The sequence below is a fragment of the Gopherus evgoodei genome, chromosome 8 (assembly GCF_007399415.2).
Source record: "Gopherus evgoodei ecotype Sinaloan lineage chromosome 8, rGopEvg1_v1.p, whole genome shotgun sequence".
Classification (NCBI taxonomy): domain Eukaryota; kingdom Metazoa; phylum Chordata; order Testudines; family Testudinidae; genus Gopherus; species Gopherus evgoodei.
Window position 1 is genome coordinate 36,886,534 of NC_044329.1, and position 19,061 is coordinate 36,905,594.

A 19,061-nucleotide genomic window follows, 5' to 3' on the forward strand; every position below is an offset into this window, starting at 1 on the left:
TTTTCCTTGGAGACACAGGCTTGGGCAAAGTAAAGTCCTTCCCGGTCACGCAGGGTCTGGCTGATCCTTTTCTCAGGCAGTCCCTTGCTCTGTTTTTCTCCCCTTCTGGGAAGAGTGCAAGTCTTCCTGGCTGGAAGAGTTCAGAGTCTTGCTGCACCTACTCGCTGGCAGCTTCTCTGCTTCTCTCACTCCCCCCCCCCCCCCTGCTTCCCTGCCAGGGACGGTTTTAAAAGGTCTCCAGCAATTTGGGCCAGCTGAACCTAATTAGTTCCCTGGCAACCCCTGTTCCAGCTGAACCTTATTTCTCCATGGTTATCTCCCCTCAGTGAATAGGGAGAGGCCTTTTAGCCCCCTCTGGGACTAATTACTATCCCTCCTTTGGTAGCTATTTGTCCTGGGTTTGCCACAGTCACAAAATTCTAAACTGTTCCACAACTGGATAAAATTTAAATATAGACATTTGAGTTAACATGCTGATCCCTGAACTGTCTTCACTGGAAGGGGTGTTGTTTATAGCACTAATTTTTCCAATGTCTCCAGTTCACCAGGGTGTGAGGGAATTATCTCTGTGTTTTACAAAACCCTTGGAGACCTGTTGACCAGAGCTCTGGCAATCTTTTCAGGGGATGGTTGAAAAAGAGGGCTCTCCCAGTCCCTTGGGATATTGTATAAAATGGAGGAGGACAGATCTGATCTCAAGAAATGGTGACCAATATTGTTACTGACTAAGGGCTTGGTTGAACACACCACCACCTATGTTGGTATAACTTATGTTGCTCAGGGGTGTGAATAAGCCACCCCCCGAGTGACTAAGTTACACTGACCTAAGCACTGGTGGGGACAGCGCTATGCTGGTGGAAGAGCTTCTCCCACTGACATAGCTACTGCCTCTCACAGATAAGGTTTTATTATGCAGACAGGAGAGCTCTCTCCCATTGACACAGAGCGTCTTCACCAGACACACTATAGAGGTGCAGGTGCATTGGTGCAACTGTAGCACTTCTAGTCTAAACTAGCCCTAAGATTCTTCAGAAAGACATCTTTGCAAGAGCGGTGGTTTTGGCACCAGCCCTGTAACACAAGCATATACGTGTGCAGACAAAGGAAGGTAAAGACTGTCCCCAAGTCCCAGCATGGGTGCTCTCGTGAGATCCACTGATAAAATTCCCCAGGTCAACCAGAGTTATCATGGTAACAACATCACATCCAAGAACAGGAATTGCTGAAGTTGGAAACAAAATAGTCCCTCATGTGGCTGAGACATTTTATTGTTGAAGCATAACTGGAGGGAAACTTGCCAAGTACTTTGAAGAGCTTTGCTGCTGCCTTTAACTCTTGATTCAGGATTAAACAGTGCAGTCTTTTGGGAAGGACCACTAGGGATTTAGCCACTTCACTAAGGAAAGACAAGACCCGATTTTCCTCTCCCATACACTGGTTTTACTATCATTACTCCTTGACTTCAATATAATAACTCCCTCATTACACCAGGGTGAATGAGAGGAGCCTAGGACCTGACCACAAATGCAGAAATCACAACTCTTAGAGTTTCCCTGGGAGATGAGAATCCAACCCAGGAAAACTCAGACTTCCCAAAGAAAATCCAGTAATTGTTCTAAGACAGATATTGCAACCCCATGCAGTATCTTTGGGGACCATTTATTAAATGTCAGAATGGTTGATGTATGATTGTGTTCTACTCCAAGGGGGAGGGTCACCTCAGCTCCACCAGGAATTAAAAACAGTGGGAGGCGATTCAGGTGAGTCACTGAGTCTAAAAGGCTGAGTTTGAATTGACACAGGGTTTCTTTTTGATCCAAAAAACAGACAGGTTCTTCTGTCCAAGAGGTGCCTCGGCCCTTGTGGAAGGGTTGGAAAGACTGGCCTATGAGGGCCCCATAAGATTGGCAGGTGGCTTCTGGTAAGGTGTGTGTGTTTAAATCTGTTTATTGTTTTTATGATGTATTCTCCGTAATGCTTTAACCTTAAGAATAAATGTGCTTGCTTAGAAAGAGCTGGGTGATAATTTGTAACTGCTGGCAATATGCTGGTGATAGCCCTCAGAGAGAAAGAAATGCACAGGCATTGGCAGACTGGCTTGCTGGGGATATCACAGTGTAAGGCAGGGAGCTGTGCAGCCTTAATACCCCCAGTCATAAGGGAGTGGGACAAGAGTCCCTGCCCAGAAACAGCTGATGGCTGACTGTACACTCCTGGAGTGGACTATGAAGAGGGAAATACAGGTGCAGTTACCCTGAACCTGTGATGTGTTCAGTACTGGAGAATCTCTGACCATTTTATTGCTAATATTTATTTAGCAGCAACATACCCGCAGCTGCAAGAATATCAGCAACATTAATTCGGTTTTGCTGGAGAGTCCACGAAGGGTGAAGCACTCAAGAGGAAAAGAAATATAACCTGAGTGGTTAGGAGAGGATGGGATTGGTTAGATTAACTCAGTCTTCCTTTTGGGAAGCACTTTTGTCTTAAATTTTGGGAAGACACAGTGGCAGTGTGTTTTGCCTTAATGGGTATTGCCCCTGAGACCTGCCTAGGCTTAGGAACATGTAGTCACCTTAATGCCAACAAGAAGACAATGCCCCACTGTTCAAGATATCACAGAATATCAGGCAATGGCGTATGTCAATAAATGAAGTGTTGGACTAAACCTGCACCTGGGAATTTATCTTCACATCTATAACTCCCATGACCTTAGCAAGTGAACTCCTATTAAGATGCCATATTCTGTTGACTTAGCTCTCTCAAGTTGTCTCAGACAGTAAGTGCAGTGTGAACTTCCAGCAGTGTATGGGAGTACGTGCTATAACGTAAGTGAAAAGGCTAATAAAAGCCTTATGAAATATGGGCTCCCAGTGGAGACAGGTTGTTAAAGGTCCATGTACAAGCTGAGATCACTGACCACCTGATTGTGGTTTGTCCCTATATCACTTCACATCATCACATGGCTAAGTCCCTCTGTGCTGGCCAGATGTCTTAGGAAAGTTTATAACAATCTGTGCAACTAATAGAACTGGAACCTGGGGTTTTCAGTTTTATTAGCATCACTAACTGGGGCACAGTAACAGTGCCGCAGTTAGTGATGCTAATAAAACTGAAAACCATGAGATCTGGCTAACTGTGCTGTGACAGCTCAGTCAGGAAAAGAGAGAGAAGACTCTACTGAAGAGACAATAGCTGCTGCAGCTATGGCTTTAAGAGGCTTCCTCAGCCAGGAAAGATCAACATTACATCCAAAGACATGGCTCGGTATGGAACAGGATTATATGGTAACAACCTGTATCAGAACCAATGGCATGGTTTTATGGAGTAGGGATTGTTCAGTCAGTGCAATGCAGCTGCAACGTTTTGTTAGCAAATTATGTTGTTGAGTCTCAATCTAGCTCTTTTGCTGCATTTTAGGCCACAGCGTCATACTGCAGGAAAACAGAAGCAAAAGATAGTGGAAATCTAAGTAAATAAAAATATTTTGATGTATATGTAATGCAGTCATGTGGTGCCCAATAATGTTTTATGTGAAAGAAACATTTTGAAGAGAAGGTGAACAAAAGAAACAGACAAAATTTCTACTTCTATAAGCTCAAGAATCCAAGAAAGCTGCTGCTATTACTGAATCCTGTGATCTGAGCTAGAGCTGGGCACCTAAGCACAGTATAACTGAAACTGTAGTATGCTTAAAACAAGGATTTAAAATGGCTTTTAAAAAGTCCTATGTAAGCATATGGGGATTCATCCAAAGCCCATTGAATTCAATGGAAAAACTTCCATTCACTTCAAAGGCCTTTGGACGAGGCCCATGTTTGGGACCAAAATACAGACCGACAACTCTTACTGGTGTCAATGGGAGGTGGATAATTATACCTGAGGGCAGAATTTGGGACACACACTGGAGTTTTAAATTTTCTATGGGAAACGGTTGTCCCCTGCATTGCAAAAGAGACTCTGTGGGTAACACTGAGTCATTGTGCTGCAACATTCATCATTTTTTCAGGCTACAGAATGATAGTTCTGTACTGTAAACTTCCAGTCCAGTCACTGTACCATACATAGTCAAGGGGCTAAAGGGAGGGGGGAGGAAACTGCACTATAAGACTATGCAAAGATATAAAAGGATGCTGATATGCATCAGACGAAGCCTGTTGACACCTCAAGATACAGCAGGGGCTTAATAGAGAAACACCGAAAAATTACAAACATGGAACACAAATAGTGTAATTCTTTTAAACTTACAGTTTGATTTAGCGATCGTTATGAACAGTGGGATGGGGAGAGAGCAGGCATAATAGGTGGTAAGACTGTGACATTAAAGTCAAATTAGCCAGTCAGGAGAGCTAACTTTTCTTCACTTGCACATTATTGGTTAAAATGCTGCCAAAGTCATTCTGTTTTACTGAGGTTTTACACTTTAGGTCATATTTACGCTGTGCCCCTCACAGTCCTCTGATTACATCACAGCTATGTGATACGACTTTCAGAAGCTGGCAGAAGATATGATTGTTGCTGAATGTTTCAACATTCTTGGCTTGCAATCTATGTGATGATAATATCCCTATTGCTGTATATATATTATATACATCTGTAATCATAATTGTGCAGAGACATAATTATACATAAACATGAAGAGTGTGAAATGAAAAATACTTTCACAAGATGATTTGATGATTCATAAACATAGAGATGGAGATAAGCTTAGACTATTTATTTTCAATTAATAAGATTCTAAAATATCAAAGGTACATTTCTCTTTTATATATTTAATTATATTCTGTATGCATTTTAAATTCATTGTATATTCTCCTTCAATCTAAATTAAAACTATTTAAATGTCTTTCTAATGTAGGTCACAGTCCTGTTGGTATCTATGCAGCAAACACCTCAATCCCACTTATTTAAACATGATCAACTTTAGGCGCTCCCTTACTCAAATTTTACTCAGGCAAACACCAGCTGATATCAGTTGCCATTCACCAGCATAAGGGCTAAATCAAAACAGAGTTAAGAATCTCCAGATTTCTCCCAATAGTGCTAATTTCAGTGAGTTTCTCTGTACTGACCTGAAAATCCCCCCCTGCCCCACACCCAGCAAATGAAAAACTGAAATAGTATAAGCATGATCCAGAGAAAAACTGAATTTCAATATTTTAACTGTATTGTCACATAGCAGCAAATAGCATTAGAATTGCTCATGACACCAGCTTCTGGAGGTACTGCAGAAGGACAAAAACTAGCACCAGGGACTTGCAATAGCCACTGAATCACATGCTCATAAGAGCAAAGTGGAAAATCTTTCTGCAGGGAAGAAATCATCCAATTATTTCAGCTCCTCCATAGCAGAGTCTGGGAACGGATTCTTCTGACAAGCAGAGAAGAACAAACCTCCAGTGCTATCTGGCAAATAGATAGTATGATCCTGCATCCACTGAGGTCAATGGGAGTTTTACCTGAGCAAGGTCTGAGTAAATACAGAGTATGGACTCCAGGGTTTAGCCCAGCCAGGATGCAGTCACTCTCGGAAAGCACTCTACACTTGGTCTGATGGAACCCTGGGTACATCTTCCTCAGTATCTAGCCTCTATGCAGCAGAAGGGTCTAATCATTATCAGCCTAGTGTCCTGAATTTATATCAGTTTGCAAAGAATCAGCCTCAGCATTTGGGTTATGTCTTGCCATCATTAAATGATTATTTAATATTTATATTACAGTAGCGCACAGAGGCTCCAGTCAGGCTAAGAGCATCTAAAAAAAAATAATAAGCGTTTAATAAGGCATTAGAGTGGTCATAGTGATTCATTATTTTATTTAATGATCTGTTACTCATTGACTATGGGCTCGGAATATGAATCACAAGGCAAGTTTTTTTTATTTTCCCTGGAAATTTTCCCTGGATCCGTCTGAATCTGTTTCAGGTTTTGATCTGTCATCACATGTACAGCATGAAGTGGAAAGATAATTAAAGAGCCAGTGCTAACTTTTATTGGGCCATATATTTAGATTTTGTAAAAACAAAAACCCAAACAAATTAAAAATACCCAACAGAAATGTTATTTTTTTCCTTTAAATCTTCCATTTGGAAAAATCTGAAACCAAATACACATTCCTCTGCCATGTTTGCAATCCAAACATTGCAGCACCGCAAACCTGGAAATGAAACCAGCTATAAACAAAGGTGAATCTCACTTCTCTGATTAGTATCACTGAAGCTGAGACCAATGTAAAAAGTAAACAAATAATCAGTGAAAGGTAACCTGGATATTTAATAATCACTGAGTCATTAACTGATGTCGGTCAAGAAACGGGTTCAATTGTAATATGTGATTTTAAAGTTGACAGTGTCATTTTAAACCATGAATATAATAAAAAATTCTCATCACCAATGAAAAAAATCAAATTTTTACAGTCTTGCAAAAAAATCAAAGCATAGTTTGTTCTTTCTGTGAATGTTCTGAAAAAACAAAAGGAACTTCTCACTGATAAGAACTCACTGTTTTCATTAAAAAGCTATTTTGATTGCAAGAAAGTGGCAAAATTTCTTTGCAAAAATTATGACACCTCTCCTTGACCATGCTGGGAGTCACATGGCTGTGGGTGCATCATAGTAAATGTGGCCTGGGCAGGGAGCCCATAGGAGGGAATAGAGGAGTCCTACCTGAACTATAACTCCCACACGTCAATATGCTACTATCGGGAAATGCAGTTTAATGTTGAACTAGCACAAAATGAAACATTTTGAGTCAGTTCACACAATGTTCTGATTCAGAAAATGTGTCATTTTGATCAAAAATGCGGAAAAAAAAATTGTGCCATTTCTAAATTTAATTTTTTGGAATGTTTTGTTCTGAGCAAAAATTTGATATTTAAACTTTGCATCCCCATTTGGGAAAAAAACAAAATGTTAAAACAGCAACATTTTCCATGGGGCAGAAATCCAATTTTCACTCATCTCTAGCCAAATCCTCATTGACAAAGCCCATTGCATCTTATTTGTGCATGCAGTAGAAACTATTATAAAGTTAACATTTCCCAGCTGTTACTACATAGTTACCACTGATATCTACTATTATCACTGCTCTAGGAATTTGTAAGGATAGATCTTAGATATCACCAGGTATGTGATGACTGTTGGCAAATAATGACATCGCAATGGTGATCTCTCTGAATAGTTTCACTTAGAAAGATCTGGTGTTCTTTAGCTATAAGGCTCCCTTTGATGAAAATTAGGGGCAAATAACTAGATGAACTGAGCAAGTTTTAAAAATACTTCCTGCGCAATGCCCTAAGCCCTTGTATTGTACCTGGTATACATTTTGCAAAGCAGCGAAACAATGACAAAAGCTAAGGAGAAATATCTGGACAAACATTTTAGAAGCTCCCAACCCATGTTCACAAACCTCATAAATGCACAAATTCTGAAAGACTGGCTGAGCTGCTAGAACTTGGGACGCAACTGTAAGCCAGGTAGCCAGGATCGCATCGAGAGCACACACTCTGTCACTGGACACAACAAATGCTTTCATATTTTTTTTAACTGAGTGTATGCTGCTAATTAACGGCCTGATTCTACAACTTTTATTCATTCTGCATAGTACTTACTCATACAAGCAGTCCCACTGAAGTCAAGCGGGCTACTCGCATATGTACTACTCAGTGTAAAGGTTGCATAATTGGCCATTTGAAAAGGCCAACGCCTGTTGTCCTTACCTGGGGCTGGATTCTTAGTTATACTGGTGTAAATCCAGAGCAAGTCCAATGGCTTCAATGGTGTTACTTCTGATTTACACTGAGATCAGAATTTCCCCCTGAGTTTTACACTCCCACTACAAACTCCTGCTGACATGGATACAAAGGAAGTTTGTCTAAACAGGGACCTAGTAAAAATGAAAAACTCAGTAATCTAAGTCAGGCACTCCCCTGCGTCGGAGGAACTGTAAGGCTGCCATATCCCCTGGGGAGACGCGGGAGGAACTCTGTCTCAGGGAGGGATATCTGATGGCTACTTCTCTTCAGGAGGTGCACCACCCAGAACTTCTGAAAGGAACAGCCATAATCCAGTCCTTAAAGACTTCAGGGTTTGACCCAAAGCTCGCAGTAAGTAATCTCAATTTCACAGGTTTCAGAGTAGCAGTCGTGTTAGTCTGTATCTGGAAAAAGAACAGGAGTACTTGTGGCACCTTAGAGACTAACAAATTTATTTGAGCATAAGCTTTCATGGGCTACAGCCCACTTCGTTGGATGCATAGACTGGAAAATACAGCAAGAAGATATGTATACATACAGAGAACATGAAAAGTGGCTTACAGTATGGCTACTTCCACATTTTCATGTTCTCTATATATAAATATCTACTTGCTGTATGTTCCAGTCTATGCATCCGATGAAGTGGGCTGTAGCCCATGAAAGCTTATGCTCAAATAAATTGGTTAGTCTCTAAGGTGCCACAAGTACTCTCGTTCTTTATGCTCAATTTCACCATGAGTGAAGCTTGGCTTAGCTGCTGGAAAAGTAAACACAGCCTAGACTCTGAGAAAATGCAAGGAAATATTGTGAAAACCAAAAGTATAACTGGGTTCAAAAAAATAATTAGATAAGTTCCTGGAGGGTAGGTGCACCAATGACCAAGACTGCCAGGAGTTCAGACTGGATGACAGGAGATGTGTCACTCGATACATTGATCTGTTCTGTTCATTCCCTCTGAAGCACCTGGTATTGGCCACTGTCAGAAGACAGGATATTGGGCTAGATGGACCACTGATCTGACCCAATATGGCCGTTCTTCTGAAGTAATTGGTGGTCTTCAGCCCAGCCCTACCTATGATTCCCAGACTGGTACAGAGAAACGCACAGATCCCACTTTCCCAGTTCCTCATGTGATAATAATGTTAAGAGAAGTTTCTTATCACTCAACCCGTTCTCCACAGCACACTTGAAAATCTTTTCTTATTTGGATTTTGTATGAAAAGAGCGAACTGTAAAATCCTACATTACATTTGATTACAAGTGAAAGCAAGGACCATTTGAAATGATTGTGAGACAGTGAGGGCTTTCATTTTCCCCTTAGCAGCACTCACTTAGCTCCCATTAATATCAGTTAGAGCTAGGCGGGCATAAAAAGAGGAGAACGGGGCCCAAAGGAATGGAAGAACCTGCTTTAAAGATGTCACACAGTGCTACGATAATCAGGGAGAAAGAGAAGTAGAAAGAGACATACTGGAGAAGCTGACCATTGCGAAGTGCTCACACCGGTCCCCAGTGAATTCAATCGGACACCTAACGAAAGAAAGAAAACCAGAAAGAGAGAAACAAGATAGCAAAATGATATCAAAGTGGACTGAAATGCGGCCCCTCCTGATGCCACCTCAGATCCCTTCAACGATTCCTATGATTTGCTTTCAGCCTGATCCCTTACCTGTTTCCCTAAACTCTAACCCAAACATTATATCAAAACATGCCCCTGGCTAGACCACTCTAAGTCCAGTGCTGTGCTGTGCCCAGGAGATTTAAGTAGTGTGGTGCATTTTTTGTCTTCAAACATACTTTGCTTAGGATCTGGCATGTACAATCGCAAAGGCAGTTTTTCCAAACATCTCTGTCCGAAGAATCCATTTGGACATCTGGAGGAGGAAAAGGGGACAAATCACAGAACAAATCTGGCAGCATCCTCGAGGCTATGGTTAGAAATAAAAGTGCATAGTGATGAATGGAAAAATAAAAGTTAAAAGCTTTATGTACAGTTCCTGCATTTAATCTCTGCTTTGTTTAATCAGGCTTCCTTTATGTTAATATTCTGTTCTTTTTGCGACCAAGTGTCAGCAAACCCATCCTTTCATTCTAGGCCAGTCACCTTTCTACTCACCTGCTGATTGCTAATCACCTCTACCAGCTGCCACCTGACAAGAGGTAGGTAGGTTCTGTGCTATCGAGCAACCTTCTTGGAGACTAGTGTTATGTCACTACGTACATAGACTGGCAGCAAGTACCACAGAGTGATAGAGCTATTTGGAAGTGGTGCATGGCAAGTGTCCTACTCCATCTAATGCTGTTATTCCCTAGAGGCACTGCAGGAAGCTCCAGCACTCTGCCAGGGAAACTGTTGTGTTGGGGTTATGGAGAGAGCATTCTCAATGGTTTTCCACGGTAAGGGACAGACAATAAAACTGCACTGGAAGAAGCTCCCAAGACTCTGTTCAGATGCAGGGGTCTCATGACTCCCACAGTCACTATTACTGCACCAGGATGATCTGCAAGCACAAGGCCATATTCAGCCATCAGTTACACAAGTGTAAATCCACAGGAACTCCACTCCAGTCATTACAGTGGTGTAACAGGGTCAAGATTTTGATTTGTGGCTCAGGCACCAGCAAACCAGTGATATGCCTGGACAAGATCCCTGAGTGTGTTTAGTTATTGGCGTTCAGTGTTCAGGGGCAGAGTTACACATGGGAGGCACTGGAACCACGACATTTAGCACTGATGCATGTAACATGTTGTTGGCAAGGCCAGTCCAAAAGGACGAGAAAGTTGCTTTGTCGGAAGGTTCTTTTAACTTGACCCATAGGAATGAACCTCAAAAAGTTGGAGTTTGGAGGTTTAACCCTGAACAATTCAAATGATTCTCCAAAACCGATGATGGCTCCTTTCTTCCTCGTTCTCCTTCTCCACCCTTTCTCCTAGCCTAACCAGGTAGTTCCCCAACACTGTCCGTATCTGTCCCTGACTCTCCACTCCCTCTGTCTAACTCACAGACCTCTCTCTCTGATCCCAAATGAGCTCTCTCATCACCCAACTCCCTCTCCTGGCACAGGCCGCCCATCCTTTGGTGACATCACAATGGCCAGGGTTACCTCCTATTCAGTCAGCTGGGCTCTGGCTGGCAGCAGTCTTTGTATATTACACACTGTAGAGCTCCAATACTCAGCCTGAGGCTCGGGAGCTGCAAGTGGCTTTTTAATGTGTCTCCCGTGGTTCTCTGCGGCACATGATATTAAAACACTGTGTGATTTAATTACTAACCAATCAGGATGCTTTTACTATGTTACTAACCGACTGTAGTTGATAAAATAATGATACTTGGTCAGTAATTTTGTGGTGACAATAATACAGATGTAGAGATAATAGTAAATGAAGCAATGGAGTCACACGACTGTGGCTCTTTTGGGTAATGTTGATTGCTAATTTGACTTCTGACCCACTGAGGTCTGAGTATCTCCACTTTAGAATCTCCCATTGTCAACCCCCCACCAGAATAGTTTGCCCCGGACTCTCATCCTGGGGAAATCCTAGTACTCATTAGATTGAAAAGAATTGTTGGTCCTACAGTGACGGCTAGATCTCTATCAGCCAACAGATCAGAGACCGAGAGATACGTTTCATTTAAAACAGGAAAGTTGGAAGCTTGAGACTGGGGCTGTTTCCTCTTTCTCTCCCACTCCATTATATATGCCCCATCAAAGTTTCAGTTGTCTTGATATATTTTTGAATGTCTACATTCAACCTGACCTCAAGGATGATTAGATTACGGTCAGCACTTTAGTTCTTATGTGTTTTTCTGTGATTCATGGGTAGACCTACTGTCATAATCATAGTAGCATCAGCATTTTTGGCTCACATAGGAAAAGGGAATTAGACTCCAAATTCCTCCGCAGCATAACTTTGCTGACTTCACTGAAGTTACACCAGGGATCAGGGGGCGGGTCTAGCTTTTTTGCTGCCCCAAGCACAGCAGGCAGCCTTCGGCGGCATGCCTGCGGGAGGTCCCCGGTCCCGTGGATTCAGCCTACCCACTGCCAAATCCGCGGGATCAGCAGACCTCCCACAGGTATGCCGCCAAAGGCTGCCTGACTGCCGCCCTCGCAGGAACTGGCAGGCTGCCGCCCGCCGCTTGCCGGCCCAGGCACGCACTTGGAGCGCTGGTGCCTGGAGCTGCCGCTGCCAAGGATGAATGTGATCTACTAGCTGCAGAGGGGCATGCTAATTTTTATATAATGCTGACTGAATTATTGGCAGCTCCATACTCCATAGAAAACAGACATCTTCCCTCCACCAAATTCACAGTAGTACTTTCTGCCAGTCTACAGATAAATTACAGGGGAGAGGGAAGGAATAGTTTATTTTTTAATGATATGCAACATTTAGCATGATCAAAGCTTTTTAGTTCAAACACATGTTGACAGATTAACTCTGTACTGTTGCTCAGAGGTAAATAGAACTGTTTTTTCTTGCAAAGTGTATATTTAAGGAATACACTATGAATATACAAATAATTCAGTGGCAATTCAGTACAAGAAAAGGGCAGCGTTTCAACTTCTTGTGTTTACTTGTTTAAAGGAACACTGTCAACTTGCTTTGGTCCTACATTTACCTGTTTTGAAAAGGAGGGAGAGGTTAGAAAGTGGAATGCTCCCCTGAATGCTTTAGAAATGGAGAGGATGTTGTTTTTTCTTTTTGATTGTAACATTTCCCTCCCTTGTTGGAAACACAAACATGTATATGCTTGTGCATGAGGAGGGGGCCAGACCAGGTTCCCCATCTGTGTGAGGGAGGGCTGTGCAGACTAGGGCTGCATGGTTCCCCATCCACACTGCTGCGATTACCCAGAAGGGGAATGCAGACACCTCTGAGCTGGAGGACTCCCCTCTAACAGGGCATCCAAAGACAGCTGACACCCAACCTTGTCCCACTCACTCCAGAATGTGCTGTGTGGAGCTCTGGGGCAGCTGAGAGTCTCCTGTTATACATTCAGATTCTGCTAGGAAGCTAGGCAGTTCAGTGTTTGTAACATGCTTTGTGAACCTTAAACTAAAGCCAGTATAGACGTGCAAAATATTATTCATAGATTTTTGGGCCAGAAAGACCCAACAGATCATCTAGTCTGACTTGTGTAATACAGGTCATTCAGATACCCCTGTACTGAGCCCATTAACTTGAATTGACAGTCCAGGCCGGTCTTGATTTGAAGACTTCAAGAGATGGAATATTTGCTGCTGTCCTTGGTAGTTTGTTCCAGGGCTGATCACCCTCTGTTAGAAATTCATGCCTTGTTTCTAATTGGAATGTGTTTGGCTTAAACTTCCCGTTCTAGCTTTCTGTGCTAGCTCAATGAGCCCTTTAGTACCCAATATTTGCTCCTTATACACTGTAATCAAGTGAATCTCAATCTTCTCTTTGATCAACTAAACAGACCGAGCTCCCTATTCATTGTTGGTTAGGATATTTTTACTATTGCTAATGCTATTTTACTATTGCTAATAATTTGCAAATGCTGCTACTAGACCCTGGCTGGAAAATCTCCACTTCCTGGTAACTTTCAATGGGTAAGGCAATCCCAAGTACATTACTGCGTCATTGTCTCAGGTTCCTAGAAGAGTCAATTCACAGTCACACAACCTGTTCTGAAAGTGGTGCTATCGGGAGGAATATCATGGCATGTTTGAACATGATGACACTAGACATAGGCTATGGCTATGCTACAGCTTATGTCAGAATAAGTTATGCCGCTCAGGGGTGTAAATAAGCCACACACACACACTCCGAGTACCGTAAATTACACCGACCTAAGCACTGGTGCGGACAACGCTATGTCAGTGGGAGAGCATCTCCTGCCGCCTTAGTGTCCGCCGCTCGCTGGGCTTGGAGTGATTAAGCAATGGGAGAGCTCTCTCCGGTTGACTTAGAGCATCTGCATTAGCAGCACTACAGCGGTGCAGGTGTATTGGTGCAGCTGCCCCACCATAAGCTCTGTAGTGTAGCCATGGCCTCCAAAATCTGCTGTCAGGAGCAGTAGAGTCAAATCAAACTAGTGCCATGTGCCAGTTTGGTTAGGCCAGTGGTGAAATGCCTGACTCCCATGCAGATGTCAGTGTATCTCAATGTTCAGACACTTGGGGTCTACATAAAGAATGTCCACAGATGTCCTGCTGGCAGGGAGATGAAGTGCCAGAAGCTCCCAAGAACTGGGAGACAGCGGTGCCCTAACCTTGGCCCCACCCCACCTCTTCACCCCTTCCCCCTGATGCCCCACCCACCCCCTCCCCCCAATGATTCCCTTTTGCTGCCTTGTAATGCTAACCAGAGAGATAGTAATGCCTGGGTGAATCCCAGCCCTCTGGATTGCTGTGAACTCACCCTTTCATTAAGGGAACTATGGGTAAGTTAATCAGAGCCCCTGCGTAAGACAGAGTTTTGGACTGAATGGCTGGAGGAGACAGGAATTTGTGGATCACAGCTGGCAATTTTATTTTGTGGAAATGGAACCAGTCTTTGGGTGGGGGGTGGGAGGACGCAGACATGTGAGTCCTTATGGGGAAGGGAGGGCTGTTAGGGGAGGGAGAAGTGGAGAGGGATGAGCAGAGAGCCTTGGGGCTGCAGTGAGGAGAGGGAGGTTATGGAGGGGGATAAACAGGGATAGATGGTAGGAGAGGCAAGAAAGATTATGGACTCAGGTGTGGGAGGCCTGGCAATCCTCAAGATCTGCCCATGCACCCAACCCCCATGTCCCCAACTCTACCAGTGCACCCCAATTCCCTAAACCCTAGCTCTGCCAGTGCACCCCAACCCCCTGAATCCCCAGCTCTGCCAGTGAACCCCAATCCTCTGTGCACCTCCAACTCTCCCAGTGCACCCCAACCCCCAGACCCCCAACTCTGCCAGCACATCCCAACCCCCTGCACCCTCATCTCTGCCAGTGCACCCCAATCTCCTGCACTCCCAGCTCTGCCAGTGCAACCCAACCCCATGTACCCCCAGCTCAGCCAGTGCACCCCAACCCCTCTGTACTCTCAGCTCTGCCAATGCACCCCAACCCCCATGCACCCCATCTCTGCCAGTGCACCTCAACCCCTGTACCCCAGCTCTGCCAGTGCACCTCAACCCTCCCTGAATCTCCAGCTCTGCCAGTGCACCCCAACCCCCCTGCACCACCGGCTCTGCCAGCGCACCCCAACACCTTTGCACCCCCCAGCTCTGCCAGTGCACCCCAACCCCCCTGCACCACCAGCTCTGCCAGTGCACCCCAACACCTTTGCAAATGAACACTATTCCACTTTGCTCCAGGCACTGCACGTGAGTTGGGTTATAGGAGAAGGGAGGCACTAGAAACATTTGTATACCAAAGAGTGAAGAGTTCAGGGAGATGCTTTCCCTAATTGTGGTGGAGAGGCCCAGCTACAGTAGTGGGGAGGGGGCCAGTCTGGAGGCAGGGAAACACACTGAATGGGTCAGGGGCATAGCTTGGGAGGCATACTGAAGCACAACTGATGTGTGTGCAAGGCAAGGGTGTGGGGAGCTGGTTCAGTATGCTAACTGTGGGACACGATATAAACAACTGCCTAAATGACTACTAACCGAGCTTTTCCTGGAAATTTTTCCTAGGAAATTCATGGCAATTCTGCTTTTTTTTTAAGATTGGTTGGTGGTAGGTCATCCCTTTGAAGACTGCTGAGTAAAGCAAAACTCAGACATCTGAAAATGAGGAAATTTCACAGTTAAGGTTACCCGTGCAACCTTAACTCTGCCCTCTTTCAGCAATGCCCCAATACATGCTGTTAACATGCACAAACCTTTACTCTGCCAACCTCCCAGTTGCTGAAATATACAACTCATTGCCTCCTTTTACAACCCATTCATTTCTCACCCACCACACACACAAAAAAGGGGGTGGGAGAGAAATCAAAAAAGCGAACAGAATGTTGGGAATCATTAAAAAAGGGTTAGATAACAAGATAGAAAATATCATATTGCCGCTATATAAATCCATGGTACATCCACATCTTGAATACTGCATATGGATGTGGTCAGCCCATGTCAAAAATGGTAAATTGGAGTTAGAAAAGGTTCAGAAAAGGGCAACAAAAATGATTAGGGATATGGAACAGCTTCCATATGAGGAGAGATTAATAAGACTGGGACTTGCAAAGGAGATGATGAAGGGGGGGGTATGATAGAGGTCTATAAAATGATTACTGGTGTGGAGAAAGTAAATAAGGAAGTGTTATTTACTTCTTCTTATAAGTAGAGGTCCCCAAATGAATTAATAGGCAGCAGGTTTAAAACAAAGAAAAGAAAGTATTTTTTCACACAACACACAGTCAATCTGTGGAACTCTTTGCCAGAGGATGTTGTGAAGGCCAAGACTATAACAGGGTTCAGAAAAGAAGTAGATAAGTTAACAGAGGATAGTCCCATCAATGGCTATTAGCCAGGATGGGCAGGGATGGTGTCCCTAGCCTCTGTTTGCTAGAAGCTGGGAATGGACGACAGGGGATGGATCACTTGATGATTACCTGTTCTGTTCATTCCCTCTGGGGCACCTGGCATTGGTCACTGTCAGTAGACAGGATACTGGGCTAGATGACCTTTGGTCTGATCCAGTATTGCCGTTCTTATGTTATGCAAGTTGCCTACACCATCTTCCCTCTACTGTCTTCAAGGGAAGTTTTTCTTCAACTGTATACATGTGGCATTTCTTCTGGGGAATTGGCTGTGTGAGAGTGTACGCCAGGATCTGGAACTTCCTGAATCATACAGTGCCCAGGGCCAGTGTGAGCAGGTGCTATGTGCATATTGAGACATTGCTTGAAGAGGGCAGAGGGAAGGTGACACGGGCAACTTTTTTTTTTCTTTTTGTCCTTTAACTGTGTTCAATAGAATCCTGTGGGTCAGAGTGAGTGGGCTATAAAAGGAGATGAAGAGCTTGTACATTTCAGCAATGGGGCATGGGCAGACAAAAAGTGTGTGTGTTAACAGAGTGTACTAGGACTGTGCTGAAAAAGGGCAGAGTAAAGGCTCCATGGGCAACCTTAACTGTGCGTTTCCTGGTTTTCAGATGTTTGAGTTTTACTGAAGTCAGCATTCTGCAAGGGGATGACCCACCTCCAAGCAAGCGTCACACTGTGTTAATAGTTTTTTGCCATTGCATTTAACATTTATTTTGTGATAGCACCTGAAGTCCTCACACAGGCTGGGATCCTCTGTGTTAGGCAATCACTATAGAAACATACAGTAGAACCTCAAAGATACAAACACCAGAGTTATGGACTTACCGGTCAACCGGATGCCATGTGAAACCAGAAGTTATTCATCAGGCAGCAGCAGATACAAAAATCAAAGAGCAAACACTGTACTGCCTTGGAGCTTTAACCCTGGGGCTCATGGCTTCAGCCATGGGATGTTGGGGTGGTTGGGGCACCAGGTGGAGGGGGCTTGAGACATCTGACTCTTGGGCTTTAGATCTAGGGGAGCGGTGGAGCTCTGGGCTTCAGTCTCGCGACTCTATTCCTGGCTTCAGCCCCGTGGGGGTCACCAGGGCTTGGGGATTCAGCCCCATGGCTCTGTTCTTGGCTTCAGCTCCATGGGGGTCACTGGGGCTCGGGGCTTTAGCTACAAGAGGAGCACCAGTTTCTGGCCCCAGGGCTCTCCCCCATAGCTAAAGCCCTGGTGCATCCCTACCCCTGGCTGAAACTAGGAGCAGAGCAGTGGGGAGCCCCAAGCTCCAGCCCTCCAACAAGGCTGAAGCCAGGAGTGGAGCCATGAGACTGAAGCCCCAAGCCTCAGCACTCCCCCCAGGTCTAAAGCCGTGATCCCTGGTGCTCTCGTGGGGCAAAACCCAGAGCCCCCACCCAGAGCTCCAGTGGCCCCCAGGGTCAGAAGCCCTGAGCCCACACCTGGAACCGTGTCCCCACCCCAGCCTGCAGCTGCAGTCCCAACTCCCCCATGGCTGAATCCGTAATGTCTTGTTCAAGGTTATAGAACATTTCAGAGTTAGAAACAACCTCCATTCCCGAGGTGCCCATAACTCTGAGATTCTACTGTATAAAAAAACGAAAGTCACCGCCCCAGAGAATTCTAAATCTGGCAAACCTATTTACAGGTAGTGGGCCAGAATTAGAACATTATTGTATTTGCATCCCACTCCAGAAAAATTGAAAAATGATAGGAGTAGGGCAGAGGGAATAAATCCCAGGGGAAGAAATTGGCAAGAAATTAAGCAGCAAAACAAATATATAGGGTCTGTGAAAAAAGATACACAGGGAAATACTAATGCAATAACAGCTACTGTATACACCATCTTCAGGTCTCACTGCTAAGAGCCTAGCAGTCGAGGGCAGAAAGAACCTTCCATGCGTAATGTGGTACATACCACAGGCTCCCCATTATCTAGAAAAATGTGGGCTTTATTTTTTACTTATATTGAATCATTGTTGGAAAAATACCAGGTTTGAAGCAATAGGACAGAAAACCTTGTGAACCGGAGCAAGTTTTGTGAATGCAAAAACTAGTTTGCATGATTACAAAACCTCCAATTTCTCAAAGTTTACCCATCCTTAATGCAGTCGCACAGCTGAGCTTCTGCTGGGAGTGGCAATCTACTGAGACCCCATCACACGTCACACCACACGCATTCTGCATTCATTATCTCACTGATTTTAGAGGTGAGCTTCCTGAGCTATAAGGCTGCATCTGGAAAGTGTGCAATATCTGACACCATCTCCAGCCAGGGCTCCCTTTAGTCCCTGCTGCACTAAATGTATGAAGAGGGATATCATTTCCTTAGTATTGTCCTCCAACAGGTTACAGCCCAGATTCTTCAACCTTTGAGGATATGGGTCTACAGATCTGACTGGAAACACAGCATAAAAGTTTAACAGGGAGGGTGATTAACCCTTGGAACAATTAGCAAGGGTCAAAGTGGATTCTCCATCACTGACAATTTTTAAATCAAGATTGGATGTTCTGCTAGAACACGTGCTGTAGGGATTATTCTGGGGCAGGTCTCTGGCCTGTGTTATACAGGGGGTCAGACTAGATGGATACAATGGTCCTGTCTGGCCTTGGAATCTAGGAATTTGGGAAGTATACCGCAGAACAATGAGAAATGTGGTGTCTCTTGCTCCACGTGGCAGGAGGGGGCGAGATGGGAAGCAGTGTGCTCCTTCCCTGGGAGCCAGCACATGCTGCAGGGATTTGGTAACCTCTGGGGTCAGGGCACTGTTAGTGACAAAGCATGTTGTCTTACATACAGTACATGCAGAAGGCTGACATTCCAGAAGGCT

The 19,061-nt window shown here is 44.3% G+C and overlaps 1 protein-coding gene across 1 annotated transcript in view; it reads right to left on the reverse strand.

Annotated features, from left to right (window-relative positions):
* NRG2 (neuregulin 2) overlaps positions 1–19,061 on the reverse strand; it is a 314,981-nt gene that overhangs the window by 47,904 nt on the left and 248,016 nt on the right. The window contains 1 exon segment of the mRNA XM_030573771.1: positions 9,224–9,282. Within this exon segment, the coding sequence (XP_030429631.1) occupies positions 9,224–9,282 (59 nt within the window).